This window comes from Microtus ochrogaster, linkage group LG1 (assembly GCF_000317375.1).
Source record: "Microtus ochrogaster isolate Prairie Vole_2 linkage group LG1, MicOch1.0, whole genome shotgun sequence".
In the NCBI taxonomy this organism is placed as follows: domain Eukaryota; kingdom Metazoa; phylum Chordata; class Mammalia; order Rodentia; family Cricetidae; genus Microtus; species Microtus ochrogaster.
This window is the reverse complement of record NC_022027.1, coordinates 44,627,436-44,651,602: the sequence shown is the minus strand read 5'-3', so window position 1 is coordinate 44,651,602 and position 24,167 is coordinate 44,627,436. Positions and strand designations below refer to the sequence as shown.

Sequence of the window (24,167 nt, the reverse complement as noted above, 5' to 3'; positions counted from 1 at the left end):
TACTTTCTTTCTCTCTCTCTCTCTCTCTCTCTCTCTCTCTCTCTCTCTCTCTCTCGCTCTCGCTCTCGCTCTCGCTCTTGCTCTCTCTTTTGCCTTGCTATTATTTTTGTTTCTCTCTCACACACCCTCTGTCCCCCCCCCCTTCTCAGTTTCCTTATTTCTTTGTTCTTGTTTTTGTGACAGTCTCACTTTCTAGGCTGGAACCAATTAGTGTTGATGCAAAAACACAGGCCTTGTCCTCAAACAGAATTAAGTAGCTTATTCTAGAGCTGAATATGAGTCACAACAGCCTTGGAACATACATCCAGGCCACCTAAAATACCATTTTTCAAGCATGATAGCATTTTTATGAAATTTCTATAGTTACAGAACAAACAAAAGTCACAGCACATTTTTTCAAAAGCACTGGTAGAAGCATTATGTTTACAGCAAAGTAGAGCAGGTTTCAAATGCTATCTGACAACAATTTTACCTCTGGGGTTCGTGGACTCTGGTGGTCTGTTAACACCACAAAGATTTCATATAATTGTCACATTGATGTCAAGTCAGACACAGGGACAGGCAATGAATAGCCACTATTACGGGGCTAAAGACAGCATGGTAATTTGCCTATATATCTGCAACATTCCAACTCACTGTAGTCACAGAAATTGGAATCGGTTGGGTAGCCTTGTAGAATCTTTAACATAGGTATCCTCCACACCCCTGGAAACTTCAGTTCACACCAGGGAAAAGTGGATGGTCTTCCCACCTCTTATTCTTTCCAGAGCTGGGAATGCAGACACGTACCACGACACCAGCCCTTGCCTCTCACAGAAGTGGGATTGCCAAGGGCAGAAGAGATAGTCTTCCCCAGGGAAGAGCACACCAATTGGTTATCCATTACCAATGGTCATCCATGAAAAAATACAAGTAACATTATACAGATTGAAAAAGCAATATTTAGGAATATACATGCATATATAAAGATGCATGTAATAAAAATTAATGAAAAAGGGGCTATGCATTTGAAGTATGGGAGGGTTTGAGTGAAGAAAGGGAAGGGGTAAAGAACGTAATTACATTATAACCTCAAAAATAAAAGAGATAATTATAGAAAGAAATCAAATACTACATTATTCATATGTATGAGCACGTCATAATGAAACCAATTATTATTGATACGTTATTAATATTTGCTAACAACAAGGTGAGGAAACCGGACAGTTGTTTTTAAAATAAAAATAAGATTAAATAAATGGATAGCTAGACTATAAAAAGTTTTGCCGGGCATGGTAGCACATGCCTTTAACCCCTGCACTCAGGAGACAGAGGCAGGCAGATCATGGATCACTGAGTTAGGGGCCAGCCTTATGTATAGAAATAGAGGGTTCCAGGACAGCCAGGATTCCATAGAGCAGTGGTTCTCAACCTTCCTAATCCTGCGGCCCTTTAATACAGTGGTTCAGATTATGGTGACCTCCCAACCACAAAATTATTTCATTGCTACTTCATAACTGTAACTTTGCTAATATTGTGAATTGTAATGTAACTATCTGATAAATAAACCTTGTGGAAGTCGCGACCCACAAGTTGAGAACCACTGCCAGAGAGATCCCTGTCTCAAAAAAAAAAAATAATAATAAATGAATGAAAAATCTCCCTCCATTTTCTTAATATCAAAATCCCATCTAATAAAAAGGTTTAACATTAGAAATAACAATAATAATTACTTTGATTCAATGTCTATAGTACTCTGCCAAGGAGGACATGGGGATGCTATTATCTGTCTTACTGCTCTATTATTATTATTATTATTATTATTATTATTATTATTATTATTATTTAGATTGAGTTTGCTTCTAGAAGGAAAAAACACACGAGCCCCCCCAATGTGTCTCCTAAAATTCATAGGCTGCACTTACAGGTTGAGAAGGTGCCACACTCAGGACTTTCCTTGCTTGTCTCAGGTCTAGTTAGTCTCTGTTAGCTTGGTGTGGAGGAACATTCTGTACCCTTAGAAAAATCCTTCCAATTTAAACTCCCGGGAGCGGCCTGTTTACCTTCACTTGGAATCTCTTTTGTAAGCAGCACTCTCTCCAACACATTTCTATAAAGATGGTCACATAGACTAAAGGCCACCTGTGTGCTCTACCTCACCTCTGTCTGACACCCTCAGGGCGCCACAGAGACGGTTGTGCAATCAACAAGCACAAGCTTAGACGGTTGTGCAATCAACAAGCACAAGCTTAAGTTATAAGATCATGTAGAGTCCCAGCTCTCTATCCTTGGTACATGTCACCTCAATTCTGTGTCCTGGTCCCTCTTATGTCTGTCGTGGGGCCCGTTTGACAATCAGAATCTTGTGAGGACTGGCATATTGTACCCGGATGATCTGCGGAAGTCATAGGTGTCTTATGGTTTGTTTGTTTGTTTTTTTTTAAATTTGAATTTAGAGAAAGAGCCTAAAAAACTCTGTCCCCTGGGAAACAGTTGCTAATTATAACCTCCTGCTTTCCATTAGTCTGGTTTCTTTTGGTTTGAGGCAGGATGAAAAGGCAGGGAACAGCAAGAAGATGGGAAGAGAAAGGACCGGAGTTTGGATGAAGTCTTCTGCTAGTAGAGTCAAGAATTTCAGCAGAGTTAACAAAATCCACTGTGAAGACTGGTACACAGAGACAGTCTTCCTTCTAAAATAAGGACTTTCAAGTACTAAAATAGCAAACAGGACAGATTCAAGGCCTAAGCTCAGATGACCAACCAGTGAGTGCAATCTCATCCCTTTCTCACATTTGAACCTGACATTTCTGAGGAATGCCGTAAATGAGACTATAAACTTTGTTTATGGCAACAGGGTGTTATCTCCCCCTTTGGTGAACCTTGTGTTCCACAGTTTTTCCTAATCAGCTGTTATCCCAGCTTAATAATCACCTGTGACCTCATCGGGATTCCTAAGCAACTCTGAGACAAAATTCCAGAAGCCACCCAAATGGTACATATGGCTGTCGTAAAGACACTTTCGTACACCTCACTCTTGAGACATCAACAACCATGCTCTTAGGTGTATACTTTCCTTTTCCTAAGCACCTGTTTGTTGGTTAATTTTTTTTTCTGTCAGTTTTGATGATTAGTTTTTTGTTTTTTTTTTTTGTTTTTTGTTTGTTTGGTTGTTTTTGGTCAAACTGACGCAAACTCTCTAGTCATTGGAGAAAATGGAACCTCAGTTGAGAAAGTGCCCCGTACCAAACTGACCTGTGGGAAGGCTGTGGAGCATTTTCTTGACTGATGATTGAGGAGGAAGGGCCAAGCCCACTGTAGGCAGTGCCACCGTTGGACAGTTGATCACAGGGTATAAGAAAGCAAACTGAGCAAGCCAGGAGGGTCAAGCCAGTAAGAAGTATTCCTCCACGGCCTCTGCCTGAGTTCTTGCCCCGACTTTCTCTGATGATGGGCTCTAAGATATAAACCAAATAAATCCTTTTCTCCCCAAGCTGATTTTAGTCAGTGTTTTACCATAGCAACAGAAAGCCTACTAGAACAGCCCATCTCTTAACTGTGCCTGCGTCTTTGTTAAAGAATCTTTCCAATAAACTCCAACTTCGCTTCATAATGACTTGTTCTGAAATGCTTTTCTGGAGTGAAATCAAGAATCTTAGCTTCACCTGCATAGATATGAACTCTGAAGAGAGGTTGTCAGAGGCAGTGTGGGATGTGTGTCTGTGGCTTCTGTCCCCTGCCATTGATAGAGGAACTTCATTAGTCCAAGTGGTTTCTAGATTATTGAGCTTTGAGTATCGAAGAGGAGGGAGTTTTGCTGTTTGTTTTTGAGTTGAGGATTAAACTCAAGGCTTCATTCACTATGGTAGGCAAATGCTCTGCCATGTTCTCTATCCTTAAACTGGGTCTTTTGTGATATTTTTTATATTGAACTCTGGTGAAAAGCTCAGAAGACCAAGAGTCCAAAACAACCATGGCTGACTCCCAGGCTGAGCTGCAAATCTCTGAAGTATTTGCCACCTCCATTTCCTGACCCACAAATTGAAAGATCACTCTGCCTTTGAGGGTGATCTGAGGCAAAATGAATGGCTATGGTAGATACTACAGCCCAAGTAACTGGAATAATTCCTGAAACATTCTGGGGAGGTTTATGAGTTTGTTGGTTTGTTTTTAAAGTCTAAATCATTTAATGGTCAAATTAACCACAGAATGGATATCACCTGTTCTTAACTTCATTGGAAATACAGAACCTAGGCAATTGGGTAACATCTACAGGTCTTCTCCCATGAAAGACAGTGCCCATCAGAACACACACCATGTCTGATATGATTCCCACAGTTCATGGACTTTCAGGTGTTCATCCATGAGTCAACTGAGTTTAGGAAAGCCTCAGGTTAAGATGCCATTTTAGGTCACAAACAAGAGATACCAAAAGCAACCACATGGTCCTTTTATGTAATGGATGACAATGCAGGCATGGCTCTTCTTAGGGACCTTATTACAACTATGTAATACATTTTAAAATAAAGTGAGTTTGTTGGATTTTATTTCATCTCCAGAGTGTGTCACTTATAACCTATGTAAATTAAGCCTAATCAGATCTTAATCATTTTCCATAGCATAAGTTGAATTTTTACTTCGAAATGGTGCCATATAAGGAGAAAGCACTGACTGAGTTAATCCAGCGTTCTTTGAAAGTCACCTCACCTAACACCGTCAGAAGCTGACTTTACATGGCTTCAGCCTAAATTTTTCAGCTCAATTTTGATCTGTCAATTAGATTACCCCAATTTACACAGCTCCCAGCCAATGGCCTATGTTCTGTCAAATTCCTTATCACAGAGAAAAACAATCAGGCATTACTTATGTGTAATGTTTAAAAAATATTTTTATAAAAATAAAACCAAGAAAACATACAGACATATGTGCATTCAGGAACACAATGAGGGCCAACATCATTATTGTAGAAGGGAGCCAAGATGTGCTACCTCTCCTGTGCGATCATAGCAGGAGCAAATTGCTGTTCTGAGGTACAGGGTTGCTGGGTGTCTTCTGAATGTGCTAGGGCAGGTCGTCTGCATCAACAGAACTATTCAGTGGATCCCAAGGGCAGAGGTTTGCATTGCTCTTGTAATTTCAAGGCTGGGTCAAACACAGGTCAAATTAGGATTATTACAAATCATGAATTGGGTTTGGGATGTAGCTCAGTTGGTGGAGAACATGATTCAGATACACAAAACCCTGGGTTGAATCCCCAACACCATATAAACTGGGCATTGTGAACACACGCCTGTCACCCCAACATTCAGAAAGTGGAGGCAGAAGGATCAGAAATTCAAGGTTATCCTTGGCTACATAGCAAGTTTGAAGCCAGTCTGCGATAAATGCTAAAAGTCAAAAAAACAGTAGGACAACTTGCAGTGATTATGCAGCAAAGAATATAGGCACATTTCCAAATTCAAGCTTCTGTTGTTGGTAAAGCTGGACTAAAACAGATAAAATACCAAAATAATAACAAAAATAAACAAACAAAAAATAAACAAACAACAAAAGCAAACAAACCAAAAAAACAATGGAAGAAGAAGCCAACTGCTTGGTCCCAACCTGCTCAGCCCTGAAATAACCACACTGAAACCATATTAATGGCAACACTGTTTGGCCAATAGTTTAAGCGTATTTCTGGCTAACTCTTATATCCTAAACTAACCCATCTCCATTAATTTGTATATCGCCACGTGGCTGTTGCTTACTGGGTAAAGTTCTGGCGTCTATCTCTGGTAGGGCTACATGGCTTCTCCTAACTCCACCTTCTTTCTCCCAGCTTCAGTTTAGTTTTCCCTGTCTAAGTTCTGCCTTGCTATAGGTCCAAAGCAGTTTCTTTATTAATCAATGGTAATTACAGCATACAGAGGGAAATCCCACATCAACTTGACTCTTTAGTTCAAGTTTTCTGCACCTTCCCAGAAAGCCAACACCCAAGGCTGATTGTCACAGAAAGATTAATTATTTCCCAGAGAACTCCAACCATATCAGAGGCTCTTGGTGTTTCTTGGGGAGTTCTTATTTGAACAGTGGCTGTTTCCATCTCAGTAATTTCCAGAGGAATTTTGTGTGGCTGTTGGGCCTGGAACTTTGGGGGTATGTTCAGGACCTACTCCTACTTTTCCCAGAAGTTTCAAGTCAGGTCTCAAGCTGTAAGGATGCTACCTCTGAAAAGCTAGCCAGCTCAACCATGGCTGGGGTAGAAATGGGGATGGGTGCAGGTGGGGGGGGGTGTTGGGAGGGTAAAGTGGAGCTGGTAAACTCTAAGTCGGCTTGATTTGCCACTTCCAACCTCACCATGCCCTCCAGGGCTGAAGGGGCCCCAGCCAGCTTGTCTGCTTCCCTCCCTTGGTCACGTATCTCTGGAGAGGCCAGGACGTTCTCAGAAAAGCTTACTTTCAAACTTTAATGTTTCTTGTCATTTCTTTTATTCTATGAGAGTTATATCCAGTACAATCTTCTAGAAAAACGTTCGGGCTTCTCAGACATTTGCCCCAAACCAGATATATAAACCATCTGACCTGCTCACCCTTCTGTAACCACAGATCTCTTGATTAACTCTTTTCATCTTAGTTCTTTCAGAGAACAAGACAAAAACACCAAAATCTTCTGAGCTCTTTACTCCCAGTCTCTCAGGCACCCATGCTGGCTACCAGGCTCTCTGCACGTCATCTTGGCAGCTCATTGACTCCCTCTGAGATCTTAAAAATAGATCGACTCAGTTTTCTTGGTTTGCAACTCTCATCTGGGCACAAAGCTGCTTCTCCTCAAAGAGGTTTGCTCATAGATCCAGAGCTCGACCCCTCTCTTCTCTTACCCACACAGGTTAACACTGTAAGTCACTGAATCTCCTATGAATGAAATCATGTTCTTTGTGCCAGTTTCAAGTGGTTGTTTTCATCCCAAATTGCTGTGATTGGAAAAGGTCCTCCAGTACATAGATTCAGAGCCAAATAATGTTCATGTTTGTAGAATAACATCTTAGCTATTACTTGGGAGAGATAGATATGCTTATGGGTCTTGTAGTATAAAACATTTTACCTGTCTATGGGAGGGAAAGCAAATTTTAGATTCTCTAGAACTGTATGAAACATTTGAATATTAATTTTTCTCTAGTGAGACAGTCTTATACTACTTGATAGCCTTTAGAAAATTCCAATTATTTTAGTAAGGAGGAAGATGAAAGAAAACACAGCACATCATACATATCACACACACCCCTGTCTCACACAGACACACACACATACATACTCACAGGCACACACATACACACCCTCCCACGCGCACACACATACACTCACACACGCAAACACACACCCACTCACACCCACATACATACACTTACAAACACATACATACACACATAAACAGTTAACAGTGGCAAACAGGCATCCATCCTCCTAGAATGTCACAGTTTATGCATTTTTTTTCCAGAAAGAATTCTCATGACTACTTACATCCTCACATCCCATAATACTCCTCATAGACCTAAGAAGAGGACGCTTTTAGAAACAGATCCTGTCCCACACAGGGTGCAGGTACCGTTTCTACACAGCAACAAGCTATACTGAGAACCACCAGAAAAATAACTGTCGCCCCCTTCAGTTCCTTTCTCAGCTGTAAATACAACGGCAGCATTGTATTCAAAAGTCACAGAGAAGAAGTGAAGTGGCGCTCAAAATTTTCCATAGGAACCAAAATAGTATACATGCTACTGCTAGAGCATTGCCCAAATCAGAAAGTTCCAGAATCACCTTCCAACCCCTCACACTTAGCAGGATGGCCGGCTAATCCGAGCCGCTATTGTTTAGCACGATCCATTCATCTGTGTGGAGCTGTAATGAGAGGCATGAAAGTCTCATTAATTTAGACCACTGGTTTCCAGTGAGTCTCATATTTTAGAAATGTATAAAGGCATTTCCTTCCTTGATCTTTTTCTTAATTTTTCTATTGTTTGACACAACACAGTGTGCTACTGTTATTTAATGGTCACGGGCTAGGTAGGGTGTTTCTGTGCAGTAAAGCTTCTTCTAATCCACACTGAACTGAAACTGAGAAACATTTGATCTAAACAGGCTTGATTTTTTCCATCAAGAGAAATAAAGGATAAGAATAATAAACAAAACAACAACAAAAACAACCCCTCCTACCTTGCTATTATAGCAAACAAACCAAGAAAGCATATTTTGCCACCCAAACTCCTAGAATGGCAAATGTGACCGTGCTTGGAAATACCATCTCTGCAGATGACGTCAAAGTAAAGGGAAGTCACACTGAAGGAAGGTGGGTGCTTCCTGGCTCAATGTCCTTATCGGAGAGAACTCACAAGGGCAGCAGGCCATCTCAGACAGGGAAAGGTCCCTTGATGTCAGAGGCAGGGATTAAAGCCAAGGAAAACCTGGGGCTACCAGAACCTGGGAGAGGCAAGAAAGGAGCTTCTGAGAGGGAGCAGAAGCCTTGATTCCAGACTTTAGTCTTCAGACCTGAGAGAGGATAAATGGTGGCTGTTTTAAGCTGTACAATTTTGTGGTAATTTATTATGGAGCCTTAGGAAACTGAGACAATAGATAATCTATATTTATACCAAGCTTGGCAGCTGGCACAGTTGAAGGGGACAAGAAGCTCCCAACAGTTCGCAAGGAGTAATGTTTAGGGACAAGGGTGAATCTTGGCAACCTCAGCTGCTGGGTATTGAAGAAAACAGGAGAATGTGTCCACCGGGAGGTATACATCCTTCTTAATCTCTCCAGTCTTTGTTGATGACACCAGGACACATCCCTGGTGTCCCACGTTCAAAGGAAAGAAGTGTCTTTCTAGTGGCATTAAAAACTCAGAAAGGAAAGCTCCTTTCTTTGATAAATCCTTTATACTGTAGATGCGGGCGAAGTTGAGAGGAAGAGGGGACCAGCCACCCACAGGCCTGGCTTTGACACCCTCCTTCATTTCCACGGGGATACTTGCTATCAGAAGCCATTATTTGCTGGCGTCTATAGGTTCTGGGAGCTTTGTTTTATTTTTAGCATTTGAGGTAGAGTTTATTTATACTTATCTTGGAGGAATATACATGACTGTGTATTTTCAAACACTATTGTCAACTGGTTTTTGTCTGTTTGATTAATTTATGTTGTCACAGTCTCATGCACCCTAGGCTGATCTTGAACTCACTCTGCAGCCTTAAACAGCTGCCCCTCCTGACTGAGTGCTGGAATTCCAAGCTGTGTTTATAGACTGTTTTGACGACACATTTCAAAGGTTAGGCTGTGGATTGCAAGAACAGTCTGGCATTTAAACAAGAACACACACCTAGCCAGAAACACAACTTATGCCCTTTTTCCTTCCCCCCGCCCCCACCCCAAATGTATTCTTCAGAGGATGCTCTTTGGTTGTCTCCTTTCTCTAAGAATCCTCATAACAGTTAGTCCTAGCTCAACTCCTAGAGTCTTTACAAGGCAATCCTTACTGCACGCACAAGACTAGACAGAGTGGAATTTTCTTCCATAAGAACGTGCTGGTGGTGTGATTGCCTAAACATAACAAGCTCCTCTGGAAAGCAATTATAATTCCTTTCTAAATCATTTGCTCCTGTGTCATCAGATGAAGCAGGCCACGGGGCTCCTCCCAGCCTCCCATCTGCCTTTGGTGCTTTATCTAAGCCCTATGGTCCTCATCTCTGTGAAACTCCCAAATCACAGGGCATTGTATATCCCGGGTTGTTTTCCCCTATGAAGACATTATTTTTCCTAAAAGTTAGCCCTGCCTGGCTCTGTGCTCATCTACATTCCTGTGAGTGCAGTAGATAGTATCTCTCTGTGTGCTATGTTAATGTGTCACTTCTCTACCCAGCTCAGCCTTCAAGTCTTACCTCTTAAGGAGAAAAGGGCAAAGTTGAATGGGCTTTGGATTCCCTGAAGCCAGGGAACTTAATGTTTTCATGGAAACCTGAGTTTACATTTGGCCATCATCTACCTGTGAGACCTTGGACTCCAGATCTCTAAGCTTCAGTTTCTTTAGTTGGATTTGACAAGCATTGAGTACTTGCCCCATGGGTTCATGCATGCAATGGAGGGATGTGAAATTAAGACATGCCCCCGGATCACTAGAGGCTTACACCCCCAAACAACTCAAATCTGAGCTTGCAAGCTGGAGAACTTGGGCCAGTAGGGAACAGTGAAGAATAGTGTTTAGGGGTGAGGAAGAGGCACTAGCAAAGGCAAAGCATCCTGAGGGGCACAGCAGGCCTCCCCTTCCCGAGGCTGATGCACCAGGGATGCTGTATGTGCTTCCATAGCCTCTTATGACATGATTACCTCTAAAACCTTCTCCTCTAGCAGGACTCCAAGGTACTTGTTTAAATGGGTTGGGCTTAACTTCATACCCAACAGTGAGGTCTAGTAAACTTCTTTTCTAAAAGCCTTTTAAAAAATAATTTAATTTTCATTGAAAATAGATTTTTTCAGACAATATATGCTGATCATTCCTTGCCTCATCAACAGTTCCTTCGAGATCCTCCCGAACCACCTACCCATCCAAATCCACACCCTTTCTCTCTTTCCTCCTATTAGAAAACAAACAGGCAACTAAAACAAACTAACCAACCAGAGTAAGACAAAACAAACCAACAGGAAAAAAAGAAACAAAGAGAAAGCACAATGAACACACACAGAGTCAGAGTCACAGACTCTGACACACACAGAAATCCCATAAAGATACAAAACTGGAAACCATTAATATATAAGCCAAAGACCTATATGGTAAAACAGAAGACCAGCACTATGGGACAAAATAAATCTCCAAAAATACCATTCAGCTGATTCTGTGTTGGCCATCTACCGCTGGATGTTGGGCCTGTCCACCAGTGGGTTTGTATATCCAGCGGGACACTGTTGGAGAAAACTAGTTTTTCCTTTGGGAGTGACTGTTATTTGGAGACAGGCTCTGGGTTAGGAGGAGGAGCTTTTCTAAAAACGTTTTGTAATAAAAATTGAATCCTCTGCTAAGTGGAAACAAGCAATGAATCCCTCTGCTCCTTTTACTCAGTTTCAGCCGTCACTAACTGAAAACTATTTCTTCATATAAGATCCCATCCCACTTTCCTGCACCCATGTTATATAAAACATATCTTAGGAACAATAAAAATTTTTGTAACTATAATGGTAAGTGTCTCTAAGGGATAAGGTTGTTGGAAAATAATGTGTATATCATTATCATGGTTAAAATAAACAAAACCTTAGCCTCATTTAAAGAGCAAGTCAAAGTCCTCGTTCACAAATATGTCATAAGTGTCATCGCGTAATGTTAGAGTTTTGGCCTGGTTCAGAACCTGAATAAGGGGCACAGTTGGGATTGGTTGCTCTGTTCTCAAGTCTTCCTTTTGCTCTACAGATTTTTCCTTTCTCTGCACATCTTTTTCTCAGCCATTTTCTTTTATTCCTTATGATCTGTTTATTGAGGAAACCAGGCTTTTGTTTCTATTAACCCTCCTGTTTTCTGGAGCTTTCTGACTTCACTCCCATGGGATTCACCATCACCTTCCTCAGCTGGCTGAGGAAGCTTGACGGGATGTGGGTTCCCTCTGAATGTGGCAGGACCATATCAAAAGGGATGGTGTGTGTGTGTGTGTGTGTGTGTGTGTGTGTGTGTGTGTGACAAGTATCTGGTAATGCCATACTTCAAGATATAGGTAGCCATTGATGACCAAAAGCCACTAACCACGAGCCTATGCACGAAGGTGCTTCTGTTGCACCTTCTGGACTGACTAGCTGCAAGACTTCTGCAGAGACAACCAATCAATCACCTCTTCATCAAATGTTCCATCATACAGTATTACACTCGCAATAGAAAGGCAGTGATATCTAGAAATTAATGAATAAGAAATGCTTGATTCTCTGTTGTCATGTACTATGTTTTCAAAATAATTTATGGTCTTATTAGCATCTTCCAGTGAAAATCAGTAACAGCTGCATTATTTCATTGTTCTGGTTTTGAAATCCTTTTGTACTCATTAGCAGACACATTTAGTAGGTGTCAGCCCATTCCAATTATTATTCTCATTGGTTACTGCATCATTGATCATTGCATCACCTTTGGCCAGTTAGAGCTTCACAAAGCTTCTCTGAGTCCTCTGACATCATGAGAAGGTCTTTTCTTTCTGGTCTAACAAAATACTCTAGTCAGCTAAACAGAACTGCCCGGAATTAGCTACCTCCACACGGAGCTGCCATTCTGCGAGTGAAGATGGAACCTAGACCCCACCATCTGAACACCTGGGAGAGTCTTGAGCAGATTTGGGTCCATTTACCTTTCTTACTATGGGAATAGGCAATCCGTCCTGACCTAAATGGGTTCCCAAAGACTGAGGATCCTGCGTGAGGGAAGTGGCCACTTATGTGTCACAGCTTAAGGAAAGATTGATGCAAGGCAGGCTCTCAACCAAGGCTGTAACATGTGGGATACAGATGAGAATCAACATTGGGAATGCACAGTGATTTGGCAGCTATCTTGGCAGTTCAAGGCAGTGAGGGTAGAAATGGGTAAAGATGGAGGTTATAGGCTCAAACCTTAGCTTTGTTGCTTATCAACTGCATGCGAATGGCTTATTGCTTAACTTTTGAAGCCCTGTAACCTCAATTGCAAAGTGGGAACAGTAATGCATGGTGATGCAGAGGAAACAAACACAGAGTGGTGTGTGGTACTCAGTAAAGTGGGTGTCCACCAATGTGAACAGTTTTCTCAAAATGCAAGGGGTTGGCTGGGACCAGAGCTCAGCTTCTCCCTGCCCTGTCTGCCTGTCCAGCAGTGTCCCCAGCACACAGCCTTGTTCTCTGAGAATGCTGCAGAGGACTAATAATGGCTCCTCCAGCATCTTCCTAAACCACACACTATTGATTACTTTGTTGGAAAGATGATATCATATATTGAATGTTGCCAAAGGAAAGAAATAATATAGTCTTCTAAAGGCTATTTCTCTTATTTGATATCTAAGTTGACAACTTTCACTTTGAGAAACTTAGGATGTGTTTTTTTTTTAAAAAAAAATAATGTAGATCCCATAGTAACAAATGCTGAAGAGATTTTAGGTTTTAGAAGAGAATTATAACATTATGCCATAAGTATTGATCTCATAGCTCAGAGCCCCTTAAAAATGAACCAAGACGGTGGTCCTAACAATGCCTTAGATAACAGTTGAATTTTAGGAAATACATTATTATTTCAAGTTATTTTTTTTTCCTAGAACCTTTGCCCATTACATCAGCGCTGCCGGGTAAACCTTTCTGAGGTAACTTGCTTCTCTAGGATTTCATTTTTGAGTCTGGTCAAAATGGCTTTCAAGTCAATATGCTGAGAATTGCAACAGCTATCTAGCAGTGACTGTAGCCCCATGAACTACTGCAAGAGGTGGGCTTGAAATGTGCACAACATGGGATTGGAAACTTCAGAGAAATGGGAGGACAGACTCACTGTGTCCTTCCAACCCCGTTTAAAACAGGTGTACACTTATCCTTATCCTATGGCTTTCTTTCCTCATATAGTGACAGCTACAGACTGTAGCCATGTTTCCCAGTAGCATAGCCACTCCTGAAAGTACTCACTGATACTGCTTAGGATCAATCCTGAGTACAGTGTGGTGTCACTGACCAGCTCTGGTCTCAGAACAACAGAATTTTACTGCATCTACAGTCTTGCTTGAGTATGAGACTTGGGGTCCCCAACCTTCTCTTCTTGCTGTGTGCTCTTTTTCCTTCCAGTAAGATATTAGGCCCTGCTTCTCATCTTACTACTTTCACCTGCTTCTCGCAACATTGCTCTGGTGGGGACAGGGAGTCACCTCTATTGCAATGTCTCAACACCACACTTCCCTTGCAGGCCCTGCAGCGCAAGCTCAGGGTCACCTGAGATTGTCCTCTTTGTTCAGAGTCAAGGCTGCCGAACGTGGATGGCAGCAAGTTTGCCTTTCTCCAGAATGGACAAACAGAACTCATGAAATAAATGTCTAATGTTTTAAATAAAGCATCATCTTTCCCTCACTTATAATTTGCTTTTCTAAGTTTATATCATCAAGATCAGCATGTTCTTATTTTAAAGATCATGTTCTTCTTGGCAGCTACCTCATAAACAACCATTCCTACTTTGAATAAGAAGGATAGTACCAGATTTAGGGGAGGGAAGTTTATGATAAAGAAGAGGCATGTGCCATGCTGGGTAAATTTAACACCAACCATGTCAGAGGATATATCTACCTACAGGATAAATTACGGGTACCGTCCTATCCTTCCTCCATTCTAGGATACAAGCTTGATTTTAGCTGGAACTTCAGCATCATCTCTAGCTATTGCTTGGATTAAAACATAGCACATATTTCAGACTCATTAAGAAAGCTGTAACACGTAATCTAAGATCAAGAAAACCCCCCATTATCTCCTTGAGCCTATTGGCGACTGACTTATACTTTTAACACTCAGGGTCTGAATTTACTTAACTTTTTCAGGCTTTACTGGGAAATTGCCAGTTGTATTTCCTCTAGACTCAAACCACATTTCATCACCAAGCTATTTTTAGTTATTGAGAAAACTCCCAAAATGGTTCAAATTGTGGCTCTCTATCATATCCGTACCCGTCCTAGCTGAGCTCAAAGGTGACATTTTCTTAATTGGCCACAGAGTTAAGAAGCTCCAGCTATTCTAAAATGATAACCATAGCTGGGGGAAACTCTATAGTTTATAAGGACTTCAGAATTCCATAGGCGTATAGCTATAAAATAGCTGCTCTTAAAGCTTAGATGGGGTTTTTATTCATTTGTTTGTTTCCTGTAAAGTGAGGACCAAAGGCCTGACTACTGCTTTTATAAAACACGATGTATAAGCACTACCCTAGACACAAGCACCTGATGGTCAGCAAGTTTGCAATGTCTCATTTTTAGATGACCTATGGAAAATTTTCAACTAAGTATTGTGTTAACCCTACAAATACATTTTGAGCGCCTACTGTGTGCCCCAAAGTATCCTTTCACTGAGGACTGCCCAAACAGACAGGAGAGACAAAGGCCCCTGTGGGAAATTGTGGTTTTGTGAGAGGTAGGGGTGAGGGGTGGAGGGACACAGACTTGGCAGGGAGACTGTACTGTAACTTTAACACATTGGTCAGGGTAGCATTTACTGAGAACGTGACAGTTGGACACATGTGCCACATCTTGGCTCTGTAATGTCCCTCGTTGGTTCACCTGTTCAAGGTTTAGTCCCCAGTTCCTTGCCGGTGAGCGTTGGTGGAACCTGTCAGAGGTGGCCTAGTGAGAGCTTTTGGACCACTGGAGGAATGTCCTCCAAGGGATTGTGGGATTGATTTCTTCCTCTCATTCTCATATGCTCAGTCAGAGGGTAGACAGGATTCTGCCACCCTGTGGTCGACCATGAAGTACCGTCCCAATACAGGCCCAAAGTAGTCAGCCAATTGTTTGGGAATTAAAACCTGCCAAATGGAGTCAAAAGGAATCAAGGTCTCTCTCTCTCTCTTCTGATCATCCTAAGTATTTGGGACAGTTTTGGAAAGGTGGCCAACAATAGCAGTTTAGAGATGGCTGGACAATGCCCATTGTGAGCCCTTGAAGAAAGTTGGCTCCCAAGAGAGGAGCCAACCACAGCATGCTGTAAGAAATGAAGGGTGGCTGGGGCAAAGTGAGCAAGTGGTGACACCCAAGTCAAGAGCAAATGGACCCCATGGGCAAATCTCGACTGTCTCTTTAAGGATTTGACCTTCAAGTGGATGCAATGGGGTTAGGACTTAGCACAGAGCAGTGATGCCCTGATACATTTCCAATAGATCCAATGACAGTTGCCTGTACAAAGCGGATCTCAGGAGGAAAAGTTCAGGGACTGACATCCGGGAGGCCATTACTGTCCTCCAGGGAAATGATGAAAGTGGCTCTGTTCAGGGCCAGAGCAATGCAAGTGCTAGACTGTGCTTGGACTCGGCATGAAATTGAAAGGAAGGTAAAACACATTGTCTTGACGGGCTGAGTGAAGGCCATTGAGAGGAAGAAGGCCTTAGTGGTTCTAAGTCTCCATTACCAGCTCCTTTCCTTCAAACAGCCGAAAATGTTGCATTCCTTCAGCTGTGTACTTTTTGCTGTGCCCAAGTCATCTAGGGAACTTCTGGAGAGTTCTTTCCACCTTCTAACCCTGCTTCCATAGGTAATTCCACACCACATTTCCCTCGCTAGCATTTCCTAGAATACAGAAGATGGTCATCTTTTCTTCTAAGTTCATCTTTTGTCCCTACTCAGATATATTTGATCAGCGCTTCAAAGAAGGAGAATTTGGGGACTTTTCTCTAAACATCATCTCCATCACTGCTGCAATTTTTAAGTCAAAACAACCTGAATTCCTTCTTATTTGGTATGCTTTGTTGCTACCTCTCATGGTTACCTCAACACAAGAACAGCCATGACAGACATGCATCCCCTCACCAAAACCTTGCCTCCTTAACCAGGCCAAGAAAGAGGTTCTCAGGTTCCCAGACTTTGTAATGTTTCTCTGACAAGCAAGAGGAATAGAGGTCCCTTCACACTCTTCATCTCAGCCCCTTCTCTCTGTTACTGACCGTGTCTCTGCACATGGGTACCAAGAATCTGAAACTAAGTCCTCGCACTTGCACGGCCAAGATTCATCTCCCTGGTCCCCCAGTCACCAAAATTTGTGTGTTAAAAATCGTAACTCCCAAAGAGATGCTATTAGGAGGCAGAGGACCTGGGAGGTGATTAGATCATGCTGGTGAAGTCATCATGAGTGGAGTAGTGGCCATAAAAGAGTTCCCAGGGAGCTGCCTTCGGTCATCCACCATGCAGCTCCAAAAAAAAGAAGGCTCCACTTATCAAAGAGAAAGTACACGTTCACGATGCAGAACCCAGTAGCACTTTAATCGTGGACTTAACCTCTAGAATTTCTGAGAAATAGATACTTGTTGTTCATAAGTTCCCCAATTATACCCAAACGAGTGGATTAAGATCTCAGGCACTGTCAGTAGTTTTCCATCAAGGACGCACGGATGGGTAATTAAATGAACTGATGAGGTTATGCTTTGGGACGATACAAAGTGGGAAAGGCTACCACCAAGATGAAGGATAACACATTTTATTAATTATATACTAGGAAATACAACACGATCTAACCAATGGTAGCCCCAAATTTACAACCCCAGGCAGAAAAAAAAACCATTCTCTTCCACCTAATTTCTTTCATGTTCAACACCCATATTGAACATTGTGTCTTTATTTTCTTGCTTACAGAAAAGAAAAAAAAAACAGAATTTGGCATGTAAGTAGAGGTTTTATTCCATTACTTACCATTCATATCAAATAGATGTGTTTTCTAAATATCACACCTAGTAATTTTCCACAATTTCCCCTTACTTAACAGTTAGCTAGTCACAGACTCTTTTCCCTGAGAATGGAGAGTGAAAATTTCTTCCAAAGTTAAATAGCTTATAAGACTTTTTAATATCTGCCTTATAATTCTGCCTGATGTGTTTCTTCAGGGTCTGTATGGCTACAGCTTTTTAAGTGATACTAATAAATCCATCTAGCAGGAATTATATAAAAGTTATATAATTAATATTTGTAAGATGTCTTAAGATCTTGGCACGAAAATGGGTGCTGAAATGCAAAGCTTTTCTATAACATTCCCTTTAAATCACTGCCAGCTATATTCCAGACAGCTTCTAAATCCAGCTCTCGGTAAAAAACATTGCTACTCTTAGAAATATACTATTTCTTTTTAAAAGGGAGGGTCAGAAGGGTTCGTTAAAATGGGTTAAAGAAGCCATAGAAAAGCCACCTGTTGGTCAGAAACCCAAAACCACGCACAGTTGATAGGTATGGAAACAGAATCAAAATATCTCACTGGAGAGCAAACTGGCCCTGAGTCCTAATCTATACGGGTCCTAACCAAGAGAGCTGCCATTAAATCTCCATGTTTTCCCCACAAATAGACTCTTACTGCAGTGGTGTTGAACAGCTAAGGCCCTAGGAAACAAGGTCCAAACTGAAAGTCGTCCGACAGCAGGCACATCGCACGGGTGCTCTGAAGACGAATGGCCAAAGTAGAGTTGCCAGATAAAATACAGTGGTCCCCGGTGAAAAACTGAATTTTAATGCTACACGGGATAGATTTAGAATCACTATTGACTTGAAATTCAAATGTGACTAGATAGCCCGAGTTTTTATCTGCTCAATGTGGCAACGTGGGGCACAGAAAAATTAAGATAGTACACTTTCCGTTAACAGTCTCCCTACACCTAGTGAAAGCATCCATGGACGGAACCCTATGCTTCTCGACCTCATTTGATGGTTCTCATTACTTACAAAAAAATGGCAGCATTTTCGAGATTGGTAAGCAGTGTTAGGAACACATAACTGATGGGTTGTGCTCGTGTGAAGGATTATGACAAATATTTAAAGATGCAAGTGCTAGAGATGTTACATCAGTTCCTGTCATTTAAGCAACTGAAGATGTCATAAACTGCCTACATCAGGAGTCTGGCTTTCTAGTCCGGCTTGCACATTAACCCGGCGATAACCTATTGACCGCACATATCCCACGAGAAAGCAACCATAGGGTGAAGCAGACACAACCCACCCACTTCTTAGAGCTGGCATTGTCTTCTACAGGAAACATTAACTTTCCACTTGCTATCTCACAAGAAAGGCAAATCCTTGTCTCCTAAACACCGATTGAGAAAAGGTATTCTTAAAAGGAGGTGGATAGTTCTAACCGCTCTCATAAGGAACCTACATTTGCCATGGGTCCCACTCAGGTGATAAATATGTTTTTAAATGCCACTCCCTGTGTTTTTTGTGGGTCCTGGGCTTTCCCCATCCCCAAGTGAAAATTATTGCTTTAGAAAGTTGTCTTAGCATGAATACTTGACCAGTATTTCCTTCATAAAAACACTAGCACAATTAGCACAGGCCCAGGGGCTGAGGTTCAATTTAGCGATCTGGCCATTATCAAGGACTCTGCGTTCTGGAGAAAGTCACTCAGAATCATCAGATAAAATGACCCATTTACTCCAAATCATCCCCGAATGTGTTGCTCTGAGGATTTGACCTTTCAGATCTAGCTGACTTGGGTTTTCCTAATACACACATTTGCAAAAGTCCTTAGTGAGGACTTTATTTTTCTTTAATTATAACTAAACCTTTCCTTTTTTTTTTTCCTGATCACTGTGCTACGTCTGAACTAACATATCCTTAACCTTTTAAAGTAGGCATTTAGTGGCTCAGCTGACTGTCTTCCTACTTTGCAGTGTGAGTTTGCTGGGACAGTCAGCCTTGCCATGTTAGTGGCAGTCTGGAGTCTGGAGTACAAGTGACAACACTGATATCACCTCTGCATTTGGGGACCTGTGTGTTCAGTGCTGGGTATAATTAGCTTTATTAAGGTTAAGAGCACAAGGGCTAACATTATGGAGCATTTTCTATGTCCCCAGCACTGTATTCTTGTAGGTATGCTCAGTCAATTAACATTTTCTCCAACCATATGAGGGGCTCCCCTCCCTTAATTTTAAATATAAAAAAATGCAGGGTGGTTAAGGTGCTTGTCCTGAACTAGGGTGTATACTGTAAATAACCAGGCTGCAGAATCTACTTGTTCCACATAGACGCTTTGCCTCAATGAATGCATCAGAGGACATTACAAAGAGCTTGCAATTTTTAGGTCTCTTCATTCAAAGGAATACGGCATGTCTTTTACTGTGACCACAGATTTCAGGAGAAAGGAATGCAGGCAACTCTCCCTGATTTCCTCCAGTACACCTTCCCGGAGAAAGGGGGCGATTTTGCAGTATATTTGTGACACGGCTACTGAACTAACACACATGAGAACTTGTATAGGCAAAAAGCAGTGGCTGATGTTAATCATGCAGAGAAGAGAGAGCTGATGGTTGGGGAACACGTATGTGTGCATGCACGCGCATGTGCGCATGCACACATACACATGCATGTGTGCACACACACAGATCCCTTGCTGGTGAGCAGACTGAAATTCTAGCTCTCTTCACCTTGCTTAGCAGAGGACCAATGAGTGCCCCAGGGTGCCTGTAAACAGGGTGCACTGTGCACCGTCTTCCAGATCTGGGCTGGGGTAGACAGGGAAGACCTAGCGCAAGAGAAGCTGGGTCACTGGCTTCTCATATATTTGGACTACTCCTACATAATGAATTTCTTTTGTCTTCTTAAGTGTTTAAAAAGGCCATTTGTGTGCTTCTATATACCTTATATAGCTCACTGAGGACAAATATTGAGGTGTCTCCTGTCAAAGTATATGTATTTCAAGTGCCCATAATATATACTGGATGAAACGCATTTATCAAGAGGATTTGTTGAGCTAAAAATTTAAGCCCAGTTGGGCAGTGTCTCTAGTTCCATAGGTATCACTTTAAGGTTTGTTCAGGTTTTTCTGAAGCCTCTAACGCTGGAGAGAAAATAGAACAGGAAAATGAAAAGCTACTCTTTGGTGAGTAGCTTGCCAGAGAAGCTCAGTACAAGCTGCCCAGCACTGGGGCCTGCTATTATTCAGAACCTTCTAGAAAAATATATCAATCTGAAACTGCTTTACTTTGGAATGCGGAGACTCTCATGAGGTATTTATGATAATTTTGGCATTATTTTCCAGTCTATTTATGGTAGACAGTTTTATTAACAAACTGTCCATGGAAAGATTCATTCAGATTCACAAACTCCAGAGAAAGCTGCCCTCCGCGTCCTAGCTCCCTGTATGGGGTAGCAACATGAAGACCAAGTAAGGGAAAGAGGCAATATGTCTTCCTAGGCCTCCAGAGCCCATGACCTGATGGCCCAGATCGCAGTGGAAGAAGCCCGAGGGCATAGAACTGGGGCTGCTCAGCCAGTCTCTGAAACACCAGCCACCTGGCTCTGGGGGAGGGGAGGAGCAATGAGCAATATTTTTGTCTCAGCACAGGAAGACTAGAGAAATCAATCAACCAACCAATCATCAGTCACTAATTAATCAGTGAACCATCTTATTTGAGCTCCTTATTAAGATTAATTCATTTTTGTTTTTTGTTTATTTTGGTTTTTTCCAAACGCCATGTTCAACAATATTAAGCACGCAAATAAATAATAAATAAATGGATAAAGGTGAAAAGTCAATTTAGCAAACAAAATCAGCCGGCAGCAGGTTTCTTAAGCTTGTTAAATGGGTTCTCTTTCGGGTCCTCAAATTCTCCTTGGAGGACTAGGGAACTACTTTTGGACGCAATCCAGCCAGGGAGGCTATTCCATTTCAGGTTTAAGCGCTCCTCTCCCGAGGACTGCCACGGAAGCCGCCCGACCGTTCCGGAAAGATCTGCAGGCAGGTCTCTAGCCCTTGCAGATGAAAGGCTCTCCCAGAGGTTAGTACGGAGAGAAAACGGCGTGCTATTGGCTCGAGCTGGGGGAACTTTCCCTTAAAACTACGTTATGCGTTGAGAGCCGCGGGGGAAGCTTCCAGATTCTTCTCAAGGAGTTGTGACTTATTTTGGGCGGGGGCGGGGAGGCACATTTACAGGAACCCAAGCAGTACAAGAAGAAAAACGCTTGAACTAAAGCTTGAATCTTGAATTGGCTTGTATGTGGTTTTGGATCAGTTCTTAAACAGACCAGACTGTCTTTCTGGGTTACTCTCCCTCCGTCCACCCCACCCCCAACCCCCTCACCTTGTCCCTTATCCATAGTTCTTTATTGGGCTATACTTTTTTTTTTTTTCTGGATAAAAACCTAGGTATCAACCCCAGAAGAAGGTGCTTGATTTTTCTGGCTTGGGTTGTCTACCCAAGGTCGTGGCTGGCTAGTAGTCCCTAGACCGTCCGGCGGCAGGGGGGAGGGAGCACGCATAGAGGCAGCGTAGAGCCAGAGAGTGACATTTAGGGGTGGGAGCACAGGCAGAAGGAGGTGTGTACCTTACTTTTAGCCAAGTTACTAATTTCATTCAGGGAGCACATTTTTGGAAGGCTCCTTGGCCACAGTAGACCTGCAGTTCTCCAGCAGCGATCGCAAGCTTGACCCCAGCCTGGGCCTCTGCCCCTGAGACAGTGCCGCATCATCCCTAAGCCTAAGTAAAAAAGCGACGCGGGAGTTCCAGGGACCTCTAAATCCTAGAGCGCCAGGCCGGTTGAGCGCACAGGATGCTGAAGCCCTCTTCGCAGCGGCTTTATCCGACCCCTGCTCTGGCTCTGTATTCCAGGCAGGACAAGCCACGGGAAGAAGTGATGTCTGGGACTGTAGCAGGTGCGCTCTGAGACTCCAGCAAAGAGGAGAAGCCGCCCCGCCGCAGAGAACAGTCGTCTCCTTGCGGGGTTCGGGATTCTAAAGCATCAGTTAGCCGGCCACCTGTTTCACAAAGCTTGAATGGGGGGGGAGAGGGGGACGACACAGGCTGCCACAGCAAGGACCCAGTCTTTTCTCCCCTCCAGGCCCGCCAAAACCGTACATCTCAAACCTGTGTGCGCATACCTGCAGACCCACCACCCTCCAGTGGCGACTTACTTCCCGGTGTCGCTTTCCCTCCACACCTCCCCTCCCCCCGGCTCTGGTGCGGGCCTCCCCGCGCCTAGCTCTTCAGCTGAGAGAACCAAGTACCTGCGGTGAAGATGCAGAGAGCGATGAGCGCCTTGCAGACCATGTTACTCCGGTGCTCGGTACCGAGCTGGACGCTGCTAGGGAAGAGTTTCCTGGGGTTGGCCAAGTGCGTCCGGACACAGGCAGCTCCTCTACCGCCTGGTGGGCTGCGGGAGGAGAGGGTGGTGCTGACTTCCCGGAGCGATCAGTCCAGGCAGCTACTGTGGCAGCTTTGGTGTCTGGCGGTGCTAGGCGAAAAGGAGGTGGCGCACGGAGTCAGCTGTGTACCCTGCGGCGCCAGGCGCACTTCTGCTCCATCCCAGCTGCCCTAGCCCAGAGCCCGCCTGCAACACCGCCAAACCCCTCCCACCCAGCCCTCCTGCGAGGACAGGGGCCACCCACTGGCCTTCCCCCTCCGGGCGCACACGGGTCCCAGGAGTCCCGGCCCAGGGCGGCCTCTGCTGGACAGTGGGCGCAAACCCGAGCTTTCAGTGGATTGAGCAGCAGCTCAGAGAGCCTTGCACTGTTCTAGAAGCCCAGGCAAAGCACAGTGCTAATGAATGGGTCCTTGCCCTCAGGAATCCAACTCAGTTTCCCCTTATGAAAACACATTACCTTTAGAGAGGTGATCAAAAAGTTATTTCAGAGAATCGATACACTTCTTCCCAAGTATGGGACGAAAACCTTCTCCTTCATTTCTCTGTGTACATTAAACCCTCACCAGTCCTAAACTCCTGCTGCACTTCCTGGTGTCTGGGCTACCTTATTCAGCTTCAAACCAGAAGAAATACCACTATCTGGTGACACGATCGCCAGATAACTGAACCACGTGTCTGACTAGTTACCACCCTGAAATTTCTTCTACTAACCCAGAAGCATAAAAGTTATTATTTCACAGGTAAGAAATTGTAGGCATGAGAAATTAAGGAACATGCTATGTTTATATAGCTTGTAAGGATGGTTTGTACAGCAGGCCCATAATCACAATATAATAATATACTGTTGAGTAATAATAATAATAATAATGGTTGATATTTCCTGAGAAATGGAAAAGGGCTAGGCAATGGACAATGTACATTCATACAACCCAAGTTCAGTCACTCACTTACTATGGCAATCATCCCAGGTGGGTACATTGTATCCTTGATTGTTTCGGGTAGGAAATAAGTCTGTTTCCCCAGGCCTCACAGTTAGTAAAAGGTAACCAGATGCCTCCCTGGGCTCACTCTCTATACTTGAATGCCTCTCCAAAGATCAGGGCTTCTCCAAAGAGGGGTGAAAACTGACCTTTCACCTAATTCTCCTGTTAGGATTCAGGCATTATGCTGACCTGCCCTGTCTCCTGCAGGATGTACCCAGGCATTACTCTAGCCAGACCAGGGTCCTAGTTTGAACACAGGTGTGAAGGTCCCTTTAAGAGACAAGTTCTGCCCACTCCTGGCTGCTCTTTCCAACTGTTCCTCCTCTTTTCTGCCTCTTCTCTTCTCTTCTCTTCTCTTCTCTTCTCTTCTCTTCTCTTCTCTTCTCTTCTCTTCTCTTCTCT

General features: G+C 43.1%; 1 protein-coding gene across 1 annotated transcript in view; it reads right to left on the bottom strand.

Moving 5' to 3' along the window:
- The window catches only part of Parm1 (prostate androgen-regulated mucin-like protein 1), an 87,567-nt gene extending 64,599 nt beyond the window's left edge, over positions 1–22,968 (bottom strand). The window contains exon 1 of the mRNA XM_005359485.3: positions 22,646–22,968. Coding sequence (XP_005359542.1) covers positions 22,646–22,688 — 43 coding nt within the window. The 5' untranslated portion in view covers positions 22,689–22,968. The remainder of the gene's footprint in view (positions 1–22,645) is intronic.
- Between the last annotated feature and the right edge of the window lie 1,199 nt (positions 22,969–24,167).